At 37.4% G+C, this 27,724-nt stretch overlaps 1 protein-coding gene across 4 annotated transcripts in view; it reads left to right on the top strand.

Annotated features, from left to right (window-relative positions):
• Positions 1-22,229, top strand: part of LOC145663064 (uncharacterized) — a 33,891-nt gene extending 11,662 nt beyond the window's left edge. The window contains exons 1-3 of one of the 4 annotated variants that reach the window (XM_081729247.1): positions 1,973-2,125; positions 11,571-11,884; positions 18,178-22,229. In XM_081729247.1, the coding sequence (XP_081585373.1) occupies positions 11,589-11,884; positions 18,178-19,696 (1,815 nt within the window). In that variant the 5' untranslated portion in view covers positions 1,973-2,125; positions 11,571-11,588 and the 3' untranslated portion in view covers positions 19,697-22,229. Of the gene's footprint in view, positions 1-1,972; positions 2,126-9,229; positions 10,765-11,570; positions 11,885-18,177 lie in introns of those variants that run through there. The other 3 variants (XM_081729249.1, XM_081729246.1, XM_081729245.1) reach the window with 3 other exon arrangements.
• Positions 22,230-27,724: the final 5,495 nt, after the last annotated feature.

Here is a 27,724-nt window from a genome sequence, read left to right as displayed (position 1 = left end):
TATGTACCTAAGGCAATAAAATTCCTGTCTAAATTGGGAAAATGGATTTTTTTTAAAAAAAAGTCCCATTTCCTGCGAATTTCTTCCCTCCGGTACACAACATGGACATGCGAATGTTACCCCCCTCCCAAAAAAAAAAAAAAAACTTTGCTTCACTCCAAACAAAACGAGGTTTGAACCATGATAGTGGGGTAAATAGTCTTGGTGCTAAAATTCATTTACTATTTTTTCCTAATATCTATTATCGTAGGATCATAGTTCGTAACTCTATGTATTTATAATGAAGGAATGTTTCCAACTGTGTCATTCAAATTTCCCCATTATGTACCAGAAGTGAAACAATCCCGATTGGGAAAAAGAGATTTTTGTCAGGAAAAAATAACCTTTTTGAGAATTTCTTTCCCCAGATACATGCTAGCGCCACAGCAGTGGTATAGTTCGGAACGTTACTTCATTACAAACAAAATGAGGTACGAATCATGATCCTACAATGCACACTTGACGCTAGAGCTTATTGATTAACAATACATTAGTAACTATTACCCAAAAATGGGGAGGGAAATTTAGTAAATCAGCTCTAGCACCAAGACTATTTATTCTAGGATTATGGCTTGTACCTTTTCGTTTCTAATGAACCAGCGTTTTAAACCGTATCACTTGCATGTTCCCATCATGTACCTGAGGGGAGAAATACCCGCCCAAGATGTATAAAGAAAAGCGGGAAATTCAATTTTTCAAAAATTAATTTCTCGGAATCTTATCTTCTGGGGTTCATGACAGCGCAATGGTAGGTGTACCGTTGGAAACGTTTCATCATTACGAACAAAATGGGGTGCAGACCATGATCCTACGACAAATAGGGATGACCTGTAGCTACTTTATTAAACACGTTGACTAAAAATGTGAATAGGTGAAATTTTTTTTGTTTGAAAAATCACTATTTACTCTACAATCATGGTTTGTACCTTGTTTTGTTTGAAATGGTGGTAGGTTTCAAACGGTACCACTCACATGTCCCTAAGGGGAGGAATTCCCGAAAAAATAAAAGATCTGAATAATCCCCTTTTTTCCACTTTGGGCGGGATATTCCCGCTTCTGGTACACAATAGGGAAATTTGAGTGAAACAGTTGGAAACATTTCTTTATTACGAACACAACTAGGTATGGACCATGATCCTAGGATTAATAGCGATGTGTTAGGATTTTTTAAAAAAGAGAGCTCTAAAATTTATTCTTTTCTTTGTTCCTTCGTTCATGTTGGTGACGTCACTGCCCCCAGGCATTGCAAAATGCCCATGAAACACACACATACTTTGATCCTTCCCCGTTTGAATGAATGCAAAAAACACGGTGTGAAAAGCTTTACTGGTCGACGCCATGGTTCAGATCTGTACCAAAAGCCCCCAAAGGGTTAATATATTTGCTCTTCTTTATCTTATGAGTGATCGATTATTCTTGATTGCTGAACTTCTCATATTTATTTTTCTTCAGAATGCAGTAATTAAGTCTCTTTTTTTCTTATAATGGGGAACAAAGGTGGAAAGTACTTTCTTCATTAAAGTTGAAATATTCAAGAAGAAAAAGTTCAAAATTTGACAGGCATAAAAGCAGTGGAAAAAACTTTTTTTAAATGCCGTTTTTTAAGCCGTTGCGTACGTAACATCCAACTTTTAATATATTTAACAAGAACGAAATAATATAGTTTCAATTTGATAAAATGTTCAATGTAAAAAAATAACTAGCCACTGTGATCCTATAACTCATTTCGACACAAAAACTGCACACTTCAAAGAGCAGAATTCACAGTTTTCCGAAGACAGTTGCATGGTAGGAGCTATTTTTGAATTCTCTACACAGTTCCTTCACGTCCAGTCAGTCAAGCCTGTCTGAGTATGCATTAAGAACTCCAAAATGGTTCAGTCTTTTCTGGGTCATTGTGCACCTCAGATAAGTTTTGAGATGCCGCAACATTGAGAAACTTCTCTCGGCAGTTGCAGATGTCGCCGGGATGACAACGAGGAGACGAAGGGCTTTCAACACTTCAGGAAACAACTCTCTTGTTTCTTTATAGAGTTCCTTGAAGTTCTCAAGCAGGTCTCTCAGATTTTTGGAAGTGGGAATAGTGGTGAGTAAATGTTGCATCTGTAGTTGTAGTTGGTCTGGATAGACATGGTATTCTTTAAAAATGTCAATAATGCCTTGAGAAAATTTACCTTCCAAAATTACATCCTCTATTGCACGATACTTCTTCAGTTCAGCAGTGGTGCCCACCCCCCCTCATGTCCATGACGCACCCCCCCCCTCAATTGTCTATCCGTAGGTGTTCTTCCATGAAAAAAAAAAACTTTTCGATTAATTTTTACACCCCCTCAAACATACTTATATAGATTTTTAACCCCCCCCAAATATTTCAATGACGCAGTTTGCGTCATAGCCCCCCCTTGTGGGCACCCCTGAGTTCAGGCTGATGGAATCGACTCAATTTTGCAAATGATATTGTCCAAACATTCATAATACGTTGCGCGTAATTTCTCTTCTGCAGTGTTGCGAATTGGTAATTTTTCGCGGATGTCTGCGAGTGTTCTAGTCTTTTCGGGGTCTCTTTCCTGCGCGGTAGCTGAGAAGATCCTTGTTTGTTCTATCAAAGACCCCCCTATACAATCAAGGGTGACTAAAGGAATAATTAATACATCTACAGCGCCCTTGGTTTAATACTACATCCTTTTTTGTTCTATCGAAGGCGTCCCTATACAATCAGGGGCGACAAAAGGAATAATTAATATATCTACAGCACCCTTCGTGCAATATTACATGCTTTTTTGTTCTATCGAAGGCGCCCCTGTGCAATCAGGGGCGATAAAATTAATAATTAATATATCTACAGCGCCGCTGGTGCAATATTATACATCCTTTTTGTTCTATCGATGGTGCAGCGCCCTTGGTGCAATATTACATGCTTTTATGTTCTATCGAAGGCACCCCTGTGCAATCAGGGGCGATAAAAGGAATAATTAATATATGTACAGCGCCCTTCGTGCAATATTACATCCTTTTTTGTTCTATCGAAGGCGCCCCTGTGCAATCAGGGGTGATAAAAGTAATAATTAATATATCTACAGCGTCCTTCGTGCAATATTACATCCTTTTATGTTCTATCGAAGGCGCCCCTGTGCAATCAGGGGCAATAAAAGTAATAATTAATATATCTACAGCGCCCTTGGTGCAATATTACATCCTTTTATGTTCTATCTAAGGCGCCCCTGTGCAATCAGGGGCGACAAATGTAATAATTAACATATCTACAGAGCCGTTGGTGCAATATTACACCCTTTTTGTTCTATCGAAGGCGCCCCTATGCAATTAGGGACGACAAAAGGAATAATTAATATATCTACAGCGCCCTTGGTGCAATATTACATCCTTTTATGTTCTATCGAAGGCGCCCCTATGCAATTAGGGACGACAAAAGGAATAATTAATATATCTACAGCGCCCTTGGTGCAATATTACATCCTTTTATGTTCTATCGAAGGCGCCCCTATGCAATTAGGGACGACAAAAGGAATAATTAATATATCTACAGCGCCCTTGGTGCAATATTACATCCTTTTATGTCCTATCGAAGGCGCCCCTATGCAATTAGGGACGACAAAAGGAATAATTAATATATCTACAGCGCCCTTGGTGCAATATTACATCCTTTTATGTTCTATCGAAGGCGCCCCTATGCAATTAGGGACGACAAAAGGAATAATTAATATATCTACAGCGCCCTTGGTGCAATATTACATCCTTTTATGTTCTATCGAAGGCGCCCCTATGCAATTAGGGACGACAAAAGGAATAATTAATATATCTACAGCGCCCTTGGTGCAATATTACATCCTTTTATGTTCTATCGAAGGCGCCCCTATGCAATTAGGGACGACAAAAGGAATAATTAATATATCTACAGCGCCCTTGGTGCAATATTACATCCTTTTATGTTGTATCGAAGGCGCCCCTATGCAATTAGGGACGACAAAAGGAATAATTAATATATCTACAGCGCCCTTGGTGCAATATTACATCCTTTTATGTTCTATCGAAGGCGCCCCTGTGCAATCAGGGGCGATAAATGTAATAATTAATATATCTACATCGCCCTTGGTGCAATATTACATCCTTTTATGTTCTATCGAAGGCGCCCCTATGCAATTAGGGACGACAAAAGGAATAATTAATATATCTACAGCGCCCTTGGTGCAATATTACATCCTTTTATGTTCTATCGAAGGCGCCCCTATGCAATTAGGGACGACAAAAGGAATAATTAATATATCTACAGCGCCCTTGGTGCAATATTACATCCTTTTATGTTCTATCGAAGGCGCCCCTATGCAATTAGGGACGACAAAAGGAATAATTAATATATCTACAGCGCCCTTGGTGCAATATTACATCCTTTTATGTCCTATCGAAGGCGCCCCTATGCAATTAGGGACGACAAAAGGAATAATTAATATATCTACAGCGCCCTTGGTGCAATATTACATCCTTTTATGTTCTATCGAAGGCGCCCCTATGCAATTAGGGACGACAAAAGGAATAATTAATATATCTACAGCGCCCTTGGTGCAATATTACATCCTTTTATGTTCTATCGAAGGCGCCCCTATGCAATTAGGGACGACAAAAGGAATAATTAATATATCTACAGCGCCCTTGGTGCAATATTACATCCTTTTATGTTCTATCGAAGGCGCCCCTATGCAATTAGGGACGACAAAAGGAATAATTAATATATCTACAGCGCCCTTGGTGCAATATTACATCCTTTTATGTTCTATCGAAGGCGCCCCTATGCAATTAGGGACGACAAAAGGAATAATTAATATATCTACAGCGCCCTTGGTGCAATATTACATCCTTTTATGTTCTATCGAAGGCGCCCCTGTGCAATCAGGGGCGATAAATGTAATAATTAATATATCTACAGCGCCCTTGGTGCAATATTACATCCTTTTATGTTCTATCGAAGGCGCCCCTATGCAATTAGGGACGACAAAAGGAATAATTAATATATCTACAGCGCCCTTGGTGCAATATTACATCCTTTTATGTTCTATCGAAGGCGCCCCTATGCAATTAGGGACGACAAAAGGAATAATTAATATATCTACAGCGCCCTTGGTGCAATATTACATCCTTTTATGTTCTATCGAAGGCGCCCCTATGCAATTAGGGACGACAAAAGGAATAATTATTATATCTACAGCGCCCTTGGTGCAATATTACATCCTTTTATGTCCTATCGAAGGCGCCCCTATGCAATTAGGGACGACAAAAGGAATAATTAATATATCTACAGCGCCCTTGGTGCAATATTACATCCTTTTATGTTCTATCGAAGGCGCCCCTATGCAATTAGGGACGACAAAAGGAATAATTAATATATCTACAGCGCCCTTGGTGCAATATTACATCCTTTTATGTTCTATCGAAGGCGCCCCTATGCAATTAGGGACGACAAAAGGAATAATTAATATATCTACAGCGCCCTTGGTGCAATATTACATCCTTTTATGTTCTATCGAAGGCGCCCCTATGCAATTAGGGACGACAAAAGGAATAATTAATATATCTACAGCGCCCTTGGTGCAATATTACATCCTTTTATGTTCTATCGAAGGCGCCCCTATGCAATTAGGGACGACAAAAGGAATAATTAATATATCTACAGCGCCCTTGGTGCAATATTACATCCTTTTATGTTCTATCGAAGGCGCCCCTGTGCAATCAGGGGCGATAAATGTAATAATTAACATATCTACAGAGCCGTTGGTGCAATATTACACCCTTTTTGTTCTATCGAAGGCGCCCCTATGCAATTAGGGACGACAAAAGGAATAATTAATATATCTACAGCGCCCTTGGTGCAATATTACATCCTTTTATGTTCTATCGAAGGCGCCCCTATGCAATTAGGGACGACAAAAGGAATAATTAATATATCTACAGCGCCCTTGGTGCAATATTACATCCTTTTATGTTCTATCGAAGGCGCCCCTATGCAATTAGGGACGACAAAAGGAATAATTAATATATCTACAGCGCCCTTGGTGCAATATTACATCCTTTTATGTTCTATCGAAGGCGCCCCTATGCAATTAGGGACGACAAAAGGAATAATTAATATATCTACAGCGCCCTTGGTGCAATATTACATCCTTTTATGTTCTATCGAAGGCGCCCCTGTGCAATCAGGGGCGATAAATGTAATAATTAATATATCTACAGCGCCCTTGGTGCAATATTACATCCTTTTATGTTCTATCGAAGGCGCCCCTATGCAATTAGGGATGACAAAAGGAATAATTAATATATCTACAGCGCCCTTGGTGCAATATTACATCCTTTTATGTTCTATCGAAGGCGCCCCTATGCAATTAGGGACGACAAAAGGAATAATTAATATATCTACAGCGCCCTTGGTGCAATATTACATCCTTTTATGTTCTATCGAAGGCGCCCCTATGCAATTAGGGACGACAAAAGGAATAATTAATATATCTACAGCGCCCTTGGTGCAATATTACATCCTTTTATGTCCTATCGAAGGCGCCCCTATGCAATTAGGGACGACAAAAGGACTCATTAATATATCTACAGCGCCCTTGGTGCAATATTACATCCTTTTATGTTCTATCGAAGGCGCCCCTATGCAATTAGGGACGACAAAAGGAATAATTAATATATCTACAGCGCCCTTGGTGCAATATTACATCCTTTTATGTTCTATCGAAGGCGCCCCTATGCAATTAGGGACGACAAAAGGAATAATTAATATATCTACAGCGCCCTTGGTGCAATATTACATCCTTTTATGTTCTATCGAAGGCGCCCCTATGCAATTAGGGACGACAAAAGGAATAATTAATATATCTACAGCGCCCTTGGTGCAATATTACATCCTTTTATGTTCTATCGAAGGCGCCCCTATGCAATTAGGGACGACAAAAGGAATAATTAATATATCTACAGCGCCCTTGGTGCAATATTACATCCTTTTATGTTCTATCGAAGGCGCCCCTATGCAATTAGGGACGACAAAAGGAATAATTAATATATCTACAGCGCCCTTGGTGCAATATTACATCCTTTTATGTTCTATCGAAGGCGCCCCTGTGCAATCAGGGGCGATAAATGTAATAATTAACATATCTACAGAGCCGTTGGTGCAATATTACACCCTTTTTGTTCTATCGAAGGCGCCCCTATGCAATTAGGGACGACAAAAGGAATAATTAATATATCTACAGCGCCCTTGGTGCAATATTACATCCTTTTATGTTCTATCGAAGGCGCCCCTATGCAATTAGGGACGACAAAAGGAATAATTAATATATCTACAGCGCCCTTGGTGCAATATTACATCCTTTTATGTTCTATCGAAGGCGCCCCTATGCAATTAGGGACGACAAAAGGAATAATTAATATATCTACAGCGCCCTTGGTGCAATATTACATCCTTTTATGTCCTATCGAAGGCGCCCCTATGCAATTAGGGACGACAAAAGGAATAATTAATATATCTACAGCGCCCTTGGTGCAATATTACATCCTTTTATGTTCTATCGAAGGCGCCCCTATGCAATTAGGGACGACAAAAGGAATAATTAATATATCTACAGCGCCCTTGGTGCAATATTACATCCTTTTATGTCCTATCGAAGGCGCCCCTATGCAATTAGGGACGACAAAAGGAATAATTAATATATCTACAGCGCCCTTGGTGCAATATTACATCCTTTTATGTCCTATCGAAGGCGCCCCTATGCAATTAGGGACGACAAAAGGAATAATTAATATATCTACAGCGCCCTTGGTGCAATATTACATCCTTTTATGTCCTATCGAAGGCGCCCCTATGCAATTAGGGACGACAAAAGGAATAATTAATATATCTACAGCGCCCTTGGTGCAATATTACATCCTTTTATGTCCTATCGAAGGCACCCCTATATAATAAGGGGCTACAAAATGAATAATTAATATATATATACACAGCGCTCTTGGTGCAATATTATTTCTTTTTTATTCTATCGAAGGCGCCCTTATACAGCCAGGGACGAAGAAATGAATAATTAACATATTTACAATGCTCCGTCATTGTAACATTATTTCCTTTTTCATTCTATCGAAGCATTATGTCGCCCATAAATAATGAGGGGCGACAAAGGATTAAGAAAATGTTTATAACGCTGCTTGACTGTCATATAGATATTTTTTTATTTCTTTATTTTATTGTATCAAAGATGCCCTAGAGAATCAGCACAAAAGAAAGAGAAAAAGTGTCCATTAGTTATAATAATACAAAGCACTGCACTCTACATTTTGTCGAAGATTTGGCAGTGCATACAAAACACTGGTTTTGTACATAAACTTTTCATTCTTGAATCGGCTTTAAAAAATGCAAAGTAATCATTAGGCGCCTTCGGCGCCCCCAATAACTTCTATCAGAACTTTGGGGGGGGGGCAATGCCCCCTTGCCCCCCCGTCTTGTTACGCCACTGCTTGTTGATACATTTCTTTTTGTTAAATCGATATGAGTGTGCTTACAATGACACGTTACTTACGTACGCATTTCGTACTTATTCCCCCCAAAGTAATATATTAACTGTTCAATGTTAAAATTAGTTTATTGGGAGAAAAATTAGTTTTTTGAGCACCGCTTTTATTCAACTGTATGCGAGTGGCAATGAAAATTATTTGCCCCAAAGCCAAAAAATGGTCACATCACCACTTTTCTGAGAGCGAATTGTGGTCTAACGCCAACGCAATCTTTTTAGATGTTTACATTAAGTTAAGATCAGTTGGGAAATAGTTCTGGTCCGAACTTTGTGTATTATTTTGTATACAAAATAACATTACTAAATACTTTCACATCATTGGCTATTGTGGAAAAAGCAACTCTGAGTAGTTTTGATATATCATTATAACAAGTAATAATTATTCCTCTATTACGAAGATGGTATATACCAGGTCATATGAGTTTATAGTAGTTCACTGTATTCCGTATGTGGCAGTTCCATTTTGATGTTTTTCTTTCGGAGTCTCTCACTACCTCCATCCATTTCTTTTATTCCACAGGACTTAAGCACAAAAAAAAAAAAAAAAAAAAAAAATCTAGTTTCTGTATAAAAAAAGATATTGCTACTGAATTCTTCTATATGATGTCAATTTATACCTACTCAGTACATCAGTTTGCATAAGTAGCCTGAAGAACGTATTTTGTTCAATAAAATTCCATCTAGAAGAAAATAATGCGAGTGCCATGAAAACAGAAGAGATACTAAGCAATTTTCATTTTCCCTACAAATAAAAAAATGAAATGAAATCTTTGAGTTTTACGTCCCACGGTTATGCCGGTTAGGCTAAAGAAGACTGTGATGATGAGTAATGAATGAAATGGTGGAATGAAGAAAGTGGGAGGAAACGGGAGAATCCCGAGAAAACCCACGCACACGGTGTTTGTCCACCACAAAGTTCACTTGGCGGGAGCTGGGATCGAACCCGGGACCCCAAGCACCAAAGGTGAACGCTCCACCACTGAGCCACCGCGGCTCTCCCTACAAATAACGCTTTGGTCATTGTTATTGTGTTATTAGTTGTAAAGTTCAAAGAATGTAACTAGTTGCATTGATTACCAGACATTTATGGCATACATAATTTGATTGGCTTCCAATATTTAATATGAAATGTTTCGTTTGTTAGTGACATTCAGATTGGATAGTACTTAGTAATGGTTGTTAAGTTGATCGAGTAAAGTGAATAACCATGTTCTTGAGAAATAATGACTCCGGAACTTCTTCATTTGCTTACTGTTGATATTTACATTAAAACGTGTGAAAGTTCGTTAATAATAAATTAATCCTTAAGTTCGAAGTAATTGCACTAGATAGCACGATTGCGTATATCGATAGTGAGAAGGGCTCTGTCTTACGTTTTGTACATTGCTATCTGTCAACAAAAATAGACGATAAGTGAAAGTTCAGCAGTGAACACTTAGATGTGAAGTTCTAAGTGAAAAAACATTAAATACCAAAGGAGTCCTTCGTACTGAAAGCAAGAATATAGCGGCACTGAGACTCTTTAGAAATTTTGAAATCATCGTAATTCATTTGTTTTTAGTAATTCTTTTATCGAAATTAATTGTTTGAAACTGAAACTGCCCAACTTTGCAAACTTTAAATGCAGACCTTAGTAATGGTTGAATATTGCAATGATTTGTTCGGTAGAGTCTAAATGATAAGTCCGGGATTTGAACCCTACACCTTTTATAACAAAGTAAAGTTTTGTATAAAAATTTAAAAAGTTCTTGTAAGTATTTCAAAGTCTGTGAAATGTATTTTCCAGTGTGGAAAAGATCTTCGGCTCTCAGCGTGGCCTCTGATTTGAAGGTTATTTGTTTTTGCCCAGAGCGGTGTCAGACGGTAATTAGAGGATATCCCCTTTGCTCATCGCAGCCTTAGAAAAAGGTTGATCAAAGGAATACTTCCTTGCTCATGGCAGCCTCAGAAGTAGGGATAAAAAAAGGAAATCTCCGTAACTCATAGTAGTCTCGGGAGACAGTTTAGGTGAGTTAGCGATCAGCACTGGCACTAATGATTCTGTCCTCTTGAAGACCTCTTTTATGGACATCTTCTTGAAGGAGAAGTCGGCCGTCTTCCGAAACCTCTTCGTGTCTTCCTGGTAAACACACACAGTTGCTTATGCGTGAGGGTATGGAACCTTACAATATTTAGTTTTGATGTCATATTTGAAAAGAAGCATTAATTGAAGATCCACTTCATTATGAGCATTGACTATTAATTCTTGTTCAGCTTACTTAGAGCGTTTGAAAGTTACACTTTCTCATGTTACAACCATTTAAAGGTTGTAATTCAATTTGGTTTTATATATTTTATTTACTTTATATTTCTTAATTATCCTCTGGAGACTAACGAAGATTAAACCATTCTTGGGAACCAAATCGGAGATGAGATTACACGTGAGCATCTAAACAAAGTTTACTTGTGAATCCCAAGTATTGACACGAGCCAAGAACGTATTAAAAGACTTCTTCATTTAAAGATAACACTTACTAGATGAGAAATTGTTCAATACTTTGTCGATTTGTCTAGAAAATTGGAATTCATATAAAATTTGTTATTGCATTATACTTGTATAAAATGATCCTTACTATGTTGTTAATTTTTCGAAGTTGAAAATCCACCCTCAAACACACTAGACAGCTTAAAGTTGAGTAATGTGTGATGAGCACTTTGTTTCTGTCATCATTGTATCTGGCGTGTTGGAACGGAGTTCGTTCCCAATTTCCCCATGATACTGTATCATCACCTAAAGTAGACACTTTGCTCCTACCTGGAATCGAACCAAAGTCCACATTTTCTTACCACTTGGATGCAGAACACTATTCGTTTTATATGTACCATTAAGAATACACATTTGAAATATCTGAAATGTTTTGCATTCTTTTCGGTTGTAGTTATACTGCACAAAGTCTGTTAAACATTGTTTCATTCCAGTTAAGAACAAAAGAAGAGATGAAGAATGAACATAAACATGAGAAATATGCGATGGAGTCACCAGCCATAGCACCAAAGGGACAGTATACAACTACTGAAAACGGTGAAACGGAAATAAAAATGTCTGATAACGAAGATGGTGAAAGCGATAGCGAATATTACCAAGAAGAGATCGTGTCTTCACCGTTTCTACATGAAATTGTATGTAGTGAAGATGCTAATAATTCAAGCATGCCAGATGCTGAGGAGACTGCGTTGCAGTTCACATCTGAAGCTTTTCTAGATGATAATTTTATGGATTCAGAATGGAATAGGTAAGAATTTTTAAATATTTTTCAGTTTTTGGCACATTAAAAATCCCACGACACACCTATAAAAATTAACTGTTTTTGTGTAGCTAATGCCAAGTTAAACGAATACTTAAACTCACCCTCTTATATTCTTCTTCATATCAGTGCATAATCAGGGTGTCTACAGGTCGAGAAAGTCAATAGAGTCAAGGAAAAGTAAAGAAATCGAACACTAAGTCAAGAATGTCAAGAAAAGTCAAGAAATGGCACGGTAGGTCAAAAATTTGTGTTTTATATCCCAATGACAATATATAGCTACGTGCTGATTCACAGCTGCAGTAATAATGTAGAGAGATATGAATATTAAAATGCTTTTTTTAAAATCAAAATCAGGGTTAATAACGAAATATCTACTAATCTGTAGCCTCCGCCAAGTGAACTTTGTGGTGGACAAACACCGTGTGCGTGGTTTTTTTCGGTGTTCTCTCGTTTCCTCCCACTTTCTTCATTCCACCATTTCATTCATTACTCATCATCACTGTCTTCTTTAGCCTAACCGGCATAACCGTGGGACGTAAAACTTAAATATTTCATTTCATTTCATTTTTCTGTTAACCTGGAATTAGTCTGGAATTTACTTTTGGAGCTGGAAAACCTGGAAATAACCAGGAATAGAAGGAGGAACCTTGCACTTGAGTTGGAGCCTTTTTTTTTTTTTTGTTTTGTTTTGTTTTGTTTTGTTTTGTTTTGTTTTGTTTTGCTACATTTTAGTATAACGATTCACTCCTGCCATTCATGTATAGGGAATTGTACAGTATTGCAACCAGATTAATTCGTAAAAATGTCATGAGTGGAATAAACAACGCCAGAAATCTCACTGGTATTAACTTAAATTCGTCCAATATCAAGATGGCTCAGGATGTAGATGTTGGTTTTGGTATTTCTGCTGCTTGCAAAGATTTAAAAGGTCTGTAGATTTTGTCATTTAGGAATCAGTGCAGAGACCTTTTGATCACTCTGTTCAAGAAATTGGTTGAAAAGTGCCCATTGGCCTGCAGGATTGTTAAAGGGACTTCTTGTCTTTCACCAGATGTAATGGTGAATAGCTCATTACGAGTGTCTCGTGTAACCCTTAGTCTTGAAGATTTTGTGTGTAAGAAGCATTTATCTCCATCGTTGGCCGATTGTGTAAAACGGGACTACCTTCAACTTTGCGAGTCCCCGTGTTTTAAGGAAGCAGTTAAATCTTTTGATTGGAAGACAGACAAACTGGATGTGTTTCTTTCTTACCTTCTTCTTGACATAGATGCCAATAGTGTTTCGACATCTGAGCTCTTTCACCAGCTTGTGACCTTGTTTCACGACAATGCTGCTGTGGAAAGTGTTTTTTTAGTTAATATAGAATGTTTGATAGAAAACTTGACAGAAGAGTTGCTTGTTGCTCAATGAGCAGTGTACGGAGCAATTAGAACTGCAGGATTGATTTTTAATGTTGAGAGAACTAAAGCAATGATTTTAGCGGTAAGAAATTGTCATCTAGAAGACAGGAAGCTATAAAGGATAAAAATAACAAAGAGAACGAAGTAGCTAACAGTAGGAGAAAGGCTGCACAAGAATTAAGTTTGTTGGAGGTGAAGAAGAAAGGACATACACAGCAAACACATGAAGTTGATTCTTTGGAAAGAGAAATTACAAATCTAAAAAAGAAAATGAGTATGTAAGTGTGCTTAGTCACATAAATATTCTGTTAAAAAGTATTTGTTACTGCTTACATTTTTGCTTAGTAATGTGTATTTTTCATTACTTAAGCTATTTATGAGATAACTGAAGATGAATGTTCTATGCAAGTACAGTTATGCAAGTTACCATGTGTTGTGGTGACTGGCTCTTTTTTTTGTCATGGTAGTGATTATTTGTACTTATTACAATGTCATAAATCACTGTAATCTCTGTCATTTAGTAGTAGTGTATTCACAGAGAGAGTGTTAATTATGACTCGATAATAAATAAAGCCTAACCCAATCGAGGATGGAAGTTAAAGTATATTCTAAAAGGTAATACTGAGATGATAAAATTAGGTAAATTAGATGTGCAGTCTTTATTAATTACAAGTTGCTAAGACAAAAGTGTAAAATACCTTTAGCTTTCATCTTAACCGGACAATTGGTAGGGGATTTCAAAAAATACCCCAAAATAATGTGGTACTTGGTCAAGAAAATTTATGAAATCATTGAGGAAAGTCAAGAAATTTGGATTTTCAAAACTTGTAGAAACCCTGATAATGTCGTTTACAGCACTTATTCTTCTTAAAATGATTTGAATCTGTACATAACCTTCGTAGAAGATGTTACTCTGTAATTTTTTTATAAACAGGATCATCTGGACCACCTAATAACGTTTTCTCTTTACTCTCACACTTTTAAAATAATGTTATCATCGTAGAACTTTTATTGAAGTTTTTTTTTTCTTTCTTTTTTGTAATTATTCCCACCTGGATGCAGAAAATGTCTATATCCCTTTTACTGAACGGTATTAGTGTTGCTTTTCGATATAGAAACCAATATTCTTTTGTTTCTTATGGAACTTGTCAAACCTCTTTAAGTCCATGAAGCATTACCTGCGAAATTTCAATTACCTGATAAAGAAATATAGTTGTTGTTACATTGTATTTTGTAATGAGGATCTTCATCATTAAGTAGTTTCAATACCTTAAGTTTCTCCTGGCACCATTTAAAAATGACTGTACTAAGTGCTCAGAAGCAGAGACGCCCGTTCTTCTGGGAGGTGAAGAGGGGGGGACAAAAGACCGACATACAAACAGTCACGAATGCACACATATTTGATGCATTCGTGCACATAATACATCTAATTACTGTACAGAGTGAGAGAAATTAATATATTTCGATATATATTTCCAAGAACTGCACTCTTCAAAAATCCAGGGAGATAACTGCCGTTGCGGCCGTGCTCAGAAGGTAGGCTTTTCTTACTATCAAAATAAAATTAGAAGCTGTACCAAAAGTAAAACAATTAAGCTAGCGACATTTCATCAAATATATAAAACTAAATTCTGCACGTTCATTCTATACTCCACTTCGTACGCTGTTCGGAGTCAGCGTCTCTAGTAAGTTTCGATCCCCCTTCAATAGTAAATTCTGTCCACTTTAAAAATCATAAATTGCAAGAACAAACTGTTTTGTATTTGCGTGATTCTTCCTTGTAGATGAAAGGAAAGTTAATAATAATAATAATAATAATAATAATAATAATAATAATAATAATAATAATAATAGATAAAAAGAAGTGTGTTTGAAGATATATTTACGAAAGATTTTGTACGAAGGATCTTCTTACGTAAGCATTCATGCTATTGGTTCGTGTGATGTTGATGGGTATGAGGCAGTTGGGAAACCAATTGAATTAAGAGAAAAATTCCAATCTAGAAAGGCAGAAATAATTCTATTGGAAATCGATGTCCTGACCAATCTGCAACAGTTGAACCTTAGTATTTAATAGGTCTTCGTGAGCTGCAGTGCCAAGGAGTTTATTTTATTTGCGAAAAAGATATCACATATTAGCAGAAAAATTAAGAATTAAGTATTAAATAAAAATATGTTTGCATGTTTATTTAGTGTTACATCTTAAAGTTATATCATTAGGTTAATACAGGTTGCTTGTCTTTCGAGGCCTTAACAATTTACATCAAGGGCTAGCGTACCAATCATACTGATTCTCAGAAACCATAGAGGTCTCCTAATGCTTTCGATATGAATTTGTTTATTGTAACGGGCTGCCATCATGTTTTCCGAATATTGTAAACGTGTTCAGGTTAAGCAGATGCTATGAAGTACGTTGTAATTTATGACTTGAGTTCCAAGGTGCAGTTAAACTTACTGTACTTCCTAGTTGATTCCACAGAATTTTTGAAGAATGAGAGGGTAAATAAATTAATAATTGAATCCTTCTCTTTTTGTGTTTGGCTCATTTTGGAAGAAGGAGTTGTAAGGCTATTATCAGAATGAACAGTTACAAGGGATGGGTAAAAATATGGAAACACCTGGTATAAAAGAGGTAGCCATTTCAAACACGATTTGCATGTGAATGGTAGGTGTCGCTATGGTCACTGGTATATTCTGTAAGTTATAAAACCTGGTCAATCGAAAAAATGGGCCAGTTACAGTTCAGGACCGGTCCGTGCAGATTATCGTGAATCCTGTCTGAACTGACAGTTTCAGAGGGCAAATTGTGGGTGCGCGTATGGTGGGAGCTTCCGTGACGAAAGTAGCGAAAATGTTTGGTGTGTCAAGAGGCACAGTCTCGAATATCATGGCTGCCTACGAGTGTTCCGGAGAAACCACATCAGTGAAACACCAGCGTGGACGCAATTTTGTGTTGCGGGACAACGACAGATGCACAATAGGTGACCAAGCACGGTGTCAAAAGTCACATCTCAGCTGAATACAGTGCTTACAAACCCTGTTGACGTCACAACAGTCAGAAGGGAACTGCACAAGCAGGGTATTTATGGCAGATCTGCAATTCCTAAACCACACGTGACTGTTGACCATGCTGCTATACGGAGAGAATGGTGGAACACCCATAAAAACTGAACAATGGAGCAGTGGAAGACTGTCATCTGGTCGGATGAGTCTTCGTTTACATTATTCCCAAGTGCTGACCGAGTTTATGTGTGGAGAACGTCAGCACAAGCGTACGATAAAGACTGTCTCTTACTAAGAGTGAAGCATGGTGGTAGTTCAGTGATAATTTGGGCAGCCATATCCTGGTACTCTGTCGGACCCATCATCACATTGCATGGACATGGTAATGCCGTGTTTCAAGATGACAGCTACTATTCATACAGCTCACATCGTCCAGAACTGATTTGATGAGCACGAATATGAAATGTCACATCTACCATGGCCTCCACAATCGCTAGACCTCAATATCATTGAGCGCTTATGGCTGGTTTTAGAGACCCAGGTGCGATCCCACTAGCCTCCATCGCCATCCCTACAACAACTTGCAGCTGCTTTGGCGGAAGAATGGGAACATGCCTTTGTCAACCATACGCGACCTGTATTTCTCCATTTTCCGTCGACTGCAGGCCGTTCTGCGTGCCAAAGATGATCCTGATGGCTATTAATAAAAGTAACGTGCAATTTTTCATGTGTTTCCATAGTTTTGTCCATCCCTTGTATATTTCTTTTTCTCTTTTTTAAACTGTTGCTGGCAACAAATATAACAATCATTATGTTTACGAAGGTTAATCGGAAAATAAGTTCTACTGGCGGCTATGTCAGAGGTGTTTATGCAAGACAAAGAAGATACTGCGAAAATAAAGAAGAAAGCTCTTTTTAGTTTCCCACGTAAGAACCAAGGGTATTGATGCATTTGTCATACCACTTTACAAGTTTAGAATTGCTCTTGAAAAAGAAAATGAGTTTCTGCATACGATAGATCTCCACGGTTGTCTTCACTTCGTCATTGGTAGGTTCCAACTGCCTCTTGCTAAGAGCCTTCTTCAATGCCGGAAAGACATGGAAATTGCTGGGCACGAGGTCGGGACTAGTGTGGATGGGCAAAGCGCTCCCAACCAAATGTGGCAAGATGGTTTTGCGTTGCCGGCGCCGAGTGTGGTCTCACATTGTCGTCCAAAAGCAGAACACCAAATGTCAGGAGCCAAGGCCGATTTCTGCAAATAGCTACTTCAGACTTGTCAATGTCTGACAATACCACTGAGCATTGATTTTTCCAAACTTTATGCTTGCTGCATACAGAAATAGGCCGCTTATCCGAACTTCCTGCTAGCACTGTGATAGCCCTATCTACACGATCTTGTTTGTATATCGTCAAATGATATATGGATGACTCCTCCATTGATTTACGATTTCTCGGTGGAAAAAGGAGAGGAAACTTATTTTCTGACTTCCCCTCGTAATAATATATTTTATTTATTTCCTTGAAAATAAGTGTGCAGTGTCTGTGATTAGTTTTAAGCTCTTTTTCTCTTTCCGAGAGTGTAGTGGCTCAGTGATACAGCGCTTACTTCTGGTGCGAGTGATCTGGATTGATTCCAAAATGTAAATTTATTGCGGACAACATCGTGTTTATGGAGTGTTCTAGAGTTTTTTTCATTTCCTCTCACATTTTTATTCCACTAATTCTTTTGTGATAATTTATTTTCATGTATCATTCTACAGGATATCATTTTGGAGTGTTAAAGATTTCATTTTTTGTTTTTGTTTTCGCATTAGCTCCAGTTACGTGTCTGTGATAATGTATTAAAAGTATTCTTCCTTCTCTTCTATTTTTAGGTTGAACAAACAACAGAAGTGTAGAAAGGATCTTGAAAGCAAGGCATTACATTTGCAGCAACGGATGAGTAGTCAGTGTCCTCAATCGATACGTGAGCAAAATAGCCATGAAACTGATGTAAACGTCGGTGTCCAAATGGTATCATTAGAGAATAAGGTACTCCCTTCATCGGAAGTAGTATATGTCGTCTTTCAGGATTCCTTACCTTTTACTTCCAACAGAGATACCCATGAAGAAGCCACATTATTTGAAACTTGTCCTCTTCCCGAAAATGAAGTTGGCTCAACGGAATCAATGCCAGTTAAGTCTATGATACACCCGAAACCACAGCCTAAGAACCGAACAGAATCAGTGTTGTTAGATATGGCAAGTTCTGATCACATGAACCTTCGTTCTTCAGAAACTGACAAAGAAAACTTCGTATCTGATAGAAAGTTAAGAAGTGCTGCCAATAATTTAGACACTGTAAGTCCTTTTCTGAAAGAGCAAGGCGTAGTTTGTAAATATTGTGGACAAATATTTGATTCATTGAACACAATAGAATTTCACAAAGAATGTCATGATAGGACTAATCCTTATATGTGTCCGTATTGTTCTGAACGATTTTCTTCAAAACAACGAATGGAGTTTCATATGTTAAAAATACACTGTACGAAAATGTATAAATGCTCTATTTGTTCTAAATATTTAGCCAGTAATAGGGATCTTAATAGACATTTAATGACTCACAGTGATAAGAGATATTACCAATGTTCAGTGTGTGGTAAGAGGTACAAATTCAGTGCATCACTAAACCTTCATATGAAATCGCATACAGGGAGAACGTTTGAGTGTGAGATATGTAGAAAGAGATTTCTTCAGAGTTCCCATCTTATAGTTCATCGTAAACGTCATACAAAAACTAATTTATTTGTTTGTGATACGTGTGGCAGAGGTTTTATTCTTAAGATTGACTTGATTGATCATATAAACACTCATACAGGTGATCGACCGTACATCTGCAAAACATGCAATGCGAGATATGCCAACATACATAGTTTCCGATCTCACTTAAAGATTCACCGACCTGTTGAAGACTTGTTACCGTGTGACGTTTGTGACAAGCGTTTTCCAACACGTAGTCAAGTGAAGGCGCATATGAGAACACACACAGACGAGAGGAATTACGTATGTGACAAATGTGGGAAAGCATTGTCGTCTGCGACGGCATTAACAGGGCATTACCGACGTCATATGGGAGTAAAGCCTTTCACTTGTGATGTTTGTGGGAAAGGATTTAGTGATAAGAAAGACTTAACAATACATAGACGTTCACACAATGGAGAGAAACCTTTTACTTGTAATAGCTGTGGTAAAACTTTTGCACAGAAGTATACATTAAGTATTCACGAGCGCACTCACACAGGACAATGCCCTTTTGTGTGTTCAATATGTGGGGAAAGCTTCACAACTAAGAAAAGATTTTTAGGACATATCAAAAAATATGGACATAAAATGATAGATAATTTTCAAAAGTAAAATAGAATCCCCATATGCCGCGAGTTATTATCAAATAAAATTTCTTGGAAGTAATATTTGTTTCTATCACACTCAGGTATTATTTCACAGATTTCTGGTGTCACATTACAAACAGTAACAAAATACTTTCATTGACTGTATGCATTCGTATTCTATTGTCAGTTCTCGTAGCTAATAATTCAATCGACTTTTGTATTTGTCATCTTCCTTAAAGCACTAGGGTTTACAAAATGAGGTGTTACAGAATATAAAAAAAAAAAAAAAAAAAAAAAGGGAAAATGCTCTTGCGTAAAGAAGACAAAATTTATATTTATCTTCAACAACATTTTTAGGTCTTGTTATCTTGTTATTCAGTATATCGTATTCGTTATGCTTTATTCTAACATTATAATTTATTTTTTTTTATACTTTTACTTATATCATTTTGAGAGACCATTTTCTAACATAATGACTATATCTAATGGATTTCTTTTTCGTTGCCGAGAATTGTCAGAATGATAAATATATCCTTTTTTGAAAATAGTAGTAATTGTAACACAAAGAGTAATAAAATGACTGAGTGGACCGGAACTCGAACTTGGGACCTCCAGCAACCGTGCTGTTGCGTTAACCACTACGCCACCCAATCCGCTGTCCGCTCAGTGCTCTCATCTCGGACAGACCACGTGTGTTGTTCCACAGATTCCTGCTGTGATTGAAAAATGCTGTGTCCATATACCGAGCACCTTATGACGCTTGTGGTTTCATATATACTAATGAAAGGAGGAAACAACCTATTTTTTATTTTACACATCAATTCCTCTATGGGTGCGAAGTCTAACGCGAAGAGTGAAAAAGTGACTGACTGGACCGAGACTCGAACCCGAGACCTCTGGCATCCGTGCCGATGCGTTAATCACTACGCCACCCAATCGGCTTCCCAGAACAGCCACCCACTTTCTCAATCTCGAGGTCGGTGCACTCATGTCGGACCACGTGGGTTGTATCACAGACCACTACTGTGATTGGATAATCCTATGTCCATATACCAAGCACCTTTGTGACGGTTATGATTAGATATGTACTAACGAAAGGAGGAAACAACCAATTTTTTATTTTACACACCAAATCCTCTATAGGTGTTCCTCTATAGTGGGTAGCTGTTCTGAGAAGCGGACTGGGTAGCGTAGTGGGTAATGCATCGGCACAGTAAGCTGGAGATTCCGAGTTCGAGTCTCGATTCATTCAATCACTTTTTCACTCTTTGCATTAGAATTCGCACCTATAGAGGATTTGGTGTGTAAAATAAAAAATCGGTTCTTTCCTTCTTTCATTAGTATAATAGTAATTGCTTAAAAAGACCATTAATTCACATTTTGGTCTCGTAATTTCGTTCTCCATCTCCGGCCTTGATCCCAAATATCAAAACAACAACAACACTATAAATAGAGCAACGCTGAAATTGATCAGTACTCAAGAGTGTTACAATGTCAAGTCCTGATACGTGAAAGATTTAATTTGTTTTGGTTTGTTTCTAGTTTAACAACCTATACACGCTATATAGGCTGTATGAAACATGATTCTACAGCTTAACGTAGGAACCTTCGAACAACATGAGCTCCCACGGGGGACCGAACCTGGGTCTTCCGTCTGAAAGGCAAAACTACTTACCACTGACACAAAAGGAAGTTCTAGTTTTAAATCCTATTTTGATACTTGACAAGGAAAAACCTCTAAGTACAACCAAAGGTGGTGAGTTTTAATACAGGGTGGACAATTTAATCCGCTATAACGGAGAAACCGCTTAATATATCCGCTATAACGGAGAAACCAAAAGAGACAGAGGAGTGAAATTGTGCATGAAGCAAGTACATGGAGGGGAACATCGTTTTACGTATTAGGCAACACCAACTAGTGAACAGTGTGGCCATCCCAATATAAACTTACGTTTTTTTTAATGGAATGGCCGAGATTTCAGGTCGTAAGTGGAATGAGCAATGACAATAGAGACAAAAGAGATTGCACTCACAGTTCAGTGTTGCCAACGTTTCGAGAAATAACGTCAAACAAATGTAAAGTTGAATGTCCATTTACATACATTGGTACATACAATGTACCGTCGATGTGAGCTCGATAAGTCAAGTACTTATTTCATGATTCGTAAAGGATGGCAACAATGTTTCAAAATTCCCTGTTTTTCCTTCCTTTGCGTGCATGCGAGAAACTAACAGGATTTTTCATTTTTCTTGGTGTGTTAGAATAGACTTCGATGCGAACATGTAAGTTTTCAGTTAATCAGATTGCACAAACTGTGCAATGGTAGTTTGAGTCCGTTAGGTAATTAGTATCGTTTGGCTCGATATAATCGAAATAATGCTTCAATGTATACTTTTTAGGATAATACAAAACACAGCAAGTTGTGAATAATTAGCTCAGTGGTAGAGAGTTCGCTTGTTGATTGGAAGGTTCTAAGTTCGATCCCGGGCAAAGCTCACTTTTTTATTTTCTTTATCAGTTGTATTTGTTTACTGGGCGTGTCTAGTAACAGACAGTCAACAGTTCCCCACTAACTGGTACTATGTAGAGTGTTCCATGTTGTGTTGGCTGATATGAATTGAACTGTGTAGTTTATTTTCCGTGTATCATTGCTTGGACTGAATGCAAACATCCTAGACATATTCCTTTTATTATTATTATTTAATGCAAAATGAAGCCGTTACGTACAGAAGAAAAGATAGAAATGGTTTTCACTTAGGTGACACACAGAGAAATATGCAGCAGGCTATTCGTCTGTATAGTGCAAGGTTTCTTGAAAGGAGAACGCCATCCAGAATGTCTTTTTCACGTGTTGTCACACAGTTTTCGGCAGTGTCCAGTCAAGAAAGCGGAATCGAAGAAAAACTGCAACCGACGAAGTTCATACATTTGACGTTTTAGCTGCAGTGAGCTACAATCTCCAGGTAAGCTCTCGAGACTTAGCAAGACAGGCTGGAATTTTGAAAGGCAGCATTTTGAATATATTGAAACTAAAGAAATACCATCCGTACTATATTTACCTTACATCAAGAGTTACATGGGGACGATTTTGTGAATCGAACAGTGTTCTGTACTTGGGCGCAAGAGAGAATTTGACATAGAAATGACTTTTTTATGAATGTCTTGTTTTCTGAAGAATTATACTAATCGCCATAATATGCACTATTGGACAAATGAAAATCTCATTGGTTAAGACAAGTCGAACATCAGAGACCATGTCGGTAAACGTCTGGTGCGATATTTTGGGGGACAAGTTAATTGGACCTATTTTCTTTAATGGAATGTTGACAGCAGCTATGTACAGACAGTTTTTAATTGATGAATTACCCATTCTGTTAGAAGATGCACCATTAGAAATCAGAAATAGCATGTGGTACCAGCATGACGGGTGCCCCGCCCATTCTGCGGGTATTGTGAGAAGTGCTGAATACCAAATATCATGATCAGTGGATTTCTGACCGCGGAGGTCCCGTCCGTTTGCCAACTAGATCTCCAAATATAACATGTTTAGACTTTTTCCAATGGGCTCACCACAAGCAGAAAGTCTTATGCTAATGTGCCGACGACTCCAGAAAATGAAATGATATCTTTCAGTTTTACGTCCCACGGTTATGCCGATTAGGCTAAAGAAGACGGTGATTATGAGAAATGAATGAAATGGCGGAATGAAGAAGTGGGAGGAAACGGGAGAACCCCGAGAAAACCACGAGCACGGTGTTTGTCGACCACAAAGTTCACACGGCGCGAGCTAGGATCGAACCGGGGACTCCAAACACCGGAGGTGAACGCTCTACCACTCCGACGTCTCCAGATGACATGAGGGAGCGAATACGCAATACGTGTAGGAATGTTTGGAGAAATGTATTTTTGCGTAGTCACTAATCGTTCCGTCAAAGATTTGTAAAGTGCATCGAGGTTCAAGGGCAACAGTTTGAATATTTAATGGCATAAATCACTTGCATGGTATTGTGTTTTACGTCTCTAACATTCTATGAGCACAAGAATTATGCTGTTTTTCGGTCTAAAATTGAAATAAATATTTATAATCGTTGCTAATATTCATAATTACAGGCAACGAAGTTAAATTACGCGCTAATCTGCTATACAAATTAAAGTAAGCTAAATATGATAGTTCCCTAGATAACATGATTATCCATTCCAATTAGCTATTTCAGTGTCTGTCAAACACCTCCTTTGTCTGGAAAGGAGAAAACTCAAAAGTGTAACACGAACATATGTAATCGTTTGTACGTTTTACACAGTAAAAGTATTACAAGAAATTCTAACTTCGTTCCTTGCTTTGAAATCACATTGTCTGCAGCGTTACAAGTTGCACTTTTTCTAAACTTCATTAACTAGGAAATACTTTACAAAATGATACGCATTAACGGGAAATGTAATTTCGACGTCGAGATCCCTCTTAAACAAATTGGATTATCGTACGTAACAAACATGAAGTAAAATGTAATTCGAATTGTATATGTTCTGTAATGCTATCATTATGGATTTCATTTGTCAGAGTAATATATCGCTTTGTAACAAATCAGTGACGTAATCGGCATAGGTTTGTTATTTACACTTGCGTATTTCGTTAACATAAAGTAAAATGAGGGCTGACTATGAGGTAAAATTTCTTTGTAATGCCAAATGGAACTTGACGTCGTATACCTAGTAACGGGTAGGTGACAGCACCGGCGGCCATCAGCAGTGCCATGCATTGACGATTTTGTTGTTGCAATTTGATACTTGCATCAGAGTAGTAGCGATTACGTGAACGTCATGTACTTGTTTTTAGCGTGTGGTTATTTAGTTAGTGTATTTAAACGTGTTTGTTCCGATACCTATTGTAAATTTCAGGATTTCTGCTTCATATCTCTCATGTTCTTACTTCTTTCTGTGGCCAGTAAATATTGTCTCCTTCCCTGTGAAACAATGTAAATCGGAAGTGTACATCATAGACCAACATTGACGTAATTTGTTTGTGTACTGTTTTCACTGGTCACACTGCTATCTTCATACTCATCCCATGAATGGACAGGCCACTCATTTTGGACTCCACGTGACACGTGAAATTAAAGAAGCTGAACTGAAAACCTGTAACAGATTACGTTTCATGATCAAGTTTGTACAAACTACCTGATGAAAAAGAGTGCAAATCGAATTTACTCGGAATTGTAAGGAACAGTATTGCAAATACAACAACCACGTAAGATCTGATCTGATCTGGGTGTAAACGATATTGTCTTTTTCTTTAAAAGAGTCTGCAAACAATTTCATTATTTATCTTCATAATATGCTGACATCACGATTTCGACTCTGGCGAGCGACATCTACGTACCATTAATATCTAAAGTTCATTAACCTACTATTTTCATATATTGCAAATCATCATTACGCTTCAGGTTGATTGATGTGTACTAGTTGGATAAAAAGTTTTGCCAATCGCAGAACGTTTTAACATTCCGTAAATTCCAATTATTATGCACGTCTTATTTATAATACTATTTATAGCAGCAACGCTATTTCTGCTATTGATGATCATGACACTAGGGAGATTAAAAAAAAAAAAAAAAAAGTGGCAACTGTTACTAGATACGCTCAGTAAACAAATACAACTAATAAAGAAAATAAGAAAATGAGCTTCACCTGGAATCGAACTTAGAACCTTTCAATCAAGAAGCGTGTTCTCTACCACTGTGTTTTGTACATGTATTATCGTAACAAGTATACATTGAAGCATTATTTCGACTATTTTCATAGCCAAACGATACTAATTACCTAACAGACTCAAGCTACTACGTTTGTGCAATCTGACTAACTGAAAACCTACATGTTCGCATCGAAGTCTATTCTAATACACCAAGAACATGAAAAATTCTGTTAGTTTCTCGCATGCACGCAGAGGAAAGGAAAAACATGGAATTTTGAAACATTGTTGCCATCTTTTACAAACTGTGTAATATGTCGGTAAGTACTTGAGTTATCGAGCTCATATCGACGATACAATGGTCTTTATGTAACACTGACTTGGTCTATAACGTTTATCTTATAGTGTACTAGTCATGTTGGCCGAGTTCTTACACCATTTCCAAACTCATATTTTTTTCGTTGTGTTGTAGTAACACTGGTTACCTGATCCTTGTACACTTAGAGTCGATTTAAAGCGTACTTATCAGTATTTCATTTTATTTGCAGATATTTTTGACCTCACTTCCAGTGTATGTAAAACGACATTCAACTTTACATTTGTTTGACGTTATTTCTCGAAACGTTGGCAACACTGAACTGCGAGTGGCATCTCTTTTGTTCATTCCAATTACGACCTGAAATCTCGGCCATTCCATTAAAAAAAACATAAGTTTATATTGGGATGGCCACACTGTTCACTGGGTGGCGTTGCCTAATACGTAAAACGATGTTCCTCTCTATGCACTTGCTTCATGCATAATTTTACTTCCCTGTCTCCCTCTTGGAAAAATGACTTATTCATTAGTAATACTCTTGAGATACTAATTTTTAATTTGAGATTTTTTTTTTAATGTCAAGTATTAAAGGTTTCTTATTGACCGTTTTAATCCTTTTATATATTGGAGTACCAACCAAATTATAGTTACAAGAAAAAAGTCGAAAATTTCTAGGGTTATAATATGGAGTTCTGATATGCAACAAATCAATGAGATCAACCTTACAATGAATTATACTGTGAATAAATTTAATCTGCTTGAATTTCTTCTCTCAACGAGGGAAATTAAATTGAGTTTGAAAAGAATAACATTGTTTAACCCTACGTACATCGAGGTGGGTTGAAAATTGTCCACACTTTTATTAGGATAATAATTTTAATGGATATTTCTTTAGTATCATATCATAACTCAGCTTTTGTGTCAAAGATAATATATGACACAAAACCTGAGTTATGATATGATACTAAAGAAACATCCATTAAAATTTTATTTTCTGTTATTCAATAGTTTTGATTTCTAGAAAATAATCTAAAAATTTTAAAAAAAGTTTCGTGGTGGACATAAGGTACCCTCCCTTGGTGTAACATGTTACAATAGTGTGTATGAGGTTATTTCCAGTTAAAGTTGAAGATTCTGACACTAGGTATCGCTACGGGTACAGCTGACGCAAAGCGTCGTACACCTAAACGAAAAAGACCTGCTGGTTTCGGAGTGATGATATTAGAAGTGGAATCATACGTAAATCAAGGGGTTACGCGTAACATCACACACCAAGGGACCTGGAAAAGTCAGAATTAGTGGCCACTGAATGTCGAAAAACCCTGAATCTCGGCAAATAGGTAGGAAAGGAAACGAACAAAATTCTACAAGGATAGAAAATATACTTAATTATAAGTTTAAAAAAAAAAAGAAATAAAAAAGTTGAAAATAAAGTTTCTTAAAAGTATTCTAAAAAAGCACGCTTTCTTTTTAAAAATACCAAACAAATCGTATTAAGAAGTAACAAGTCATTCTGTTTTCAAGAAAATCATTATTTTTTTCCTATTTATGTGTGACTAAAACGAAAGGCATTGGGAGCGATCATATATACAGTCAGTTTGTAATCTGGCCCGCCCTCTATTTCAGCTGCGCTAGATGTCTTTATATATTCACGCAACGTTATTGATCCACTGAAGATCAAGTAAAACCTAATGGAAGATTACAGGTAAGTTGCAGAGATGAGTGTTCAAGGAAAGAAAGATGAGATATTTGGCTTGTCAGTCTCTAAACTATTCAGACGCTCTCAGAATAAACATGAACATACATTCTATCAATGAAAAGTATTAATATTAAGTCTGATTGTACTATTTTATTACTTAGTTGTAGGTAGGGCAATGGCATACCTCCCCCTTCCCCCTCCAGAAAGAACAAATCTGAAATGCTACGGTTTTAAGTATGCTACCCCACCATGAACAACGAAGGGGATGGAAAGAGCTCTCGTAATCAGAAAGGCCTAACACTAAAATACAACCTCATTGTGTCTATTTTTTCTTTCTTTAAATAATAATGT

This window comes from Thermobia domestica, chromosome 10 (genome assembly GCF_964235325.1).
Source record: "Thermobia domestica chromosome 10, izTheDome1.hap1.1, whole genome shotgun sequence".
Lineage (NCBI taxonomy): Eukaryota > Metazoa > Arthropoda > Insecta > Zygentoma > Lepismatidae > Thermobia > Thermobia domestica.
The sequence above is the reverse complement of the archived record's forward strand: the minus strand, read 5'-3'. Positions and strand labels throughout refer to the sequence as shown.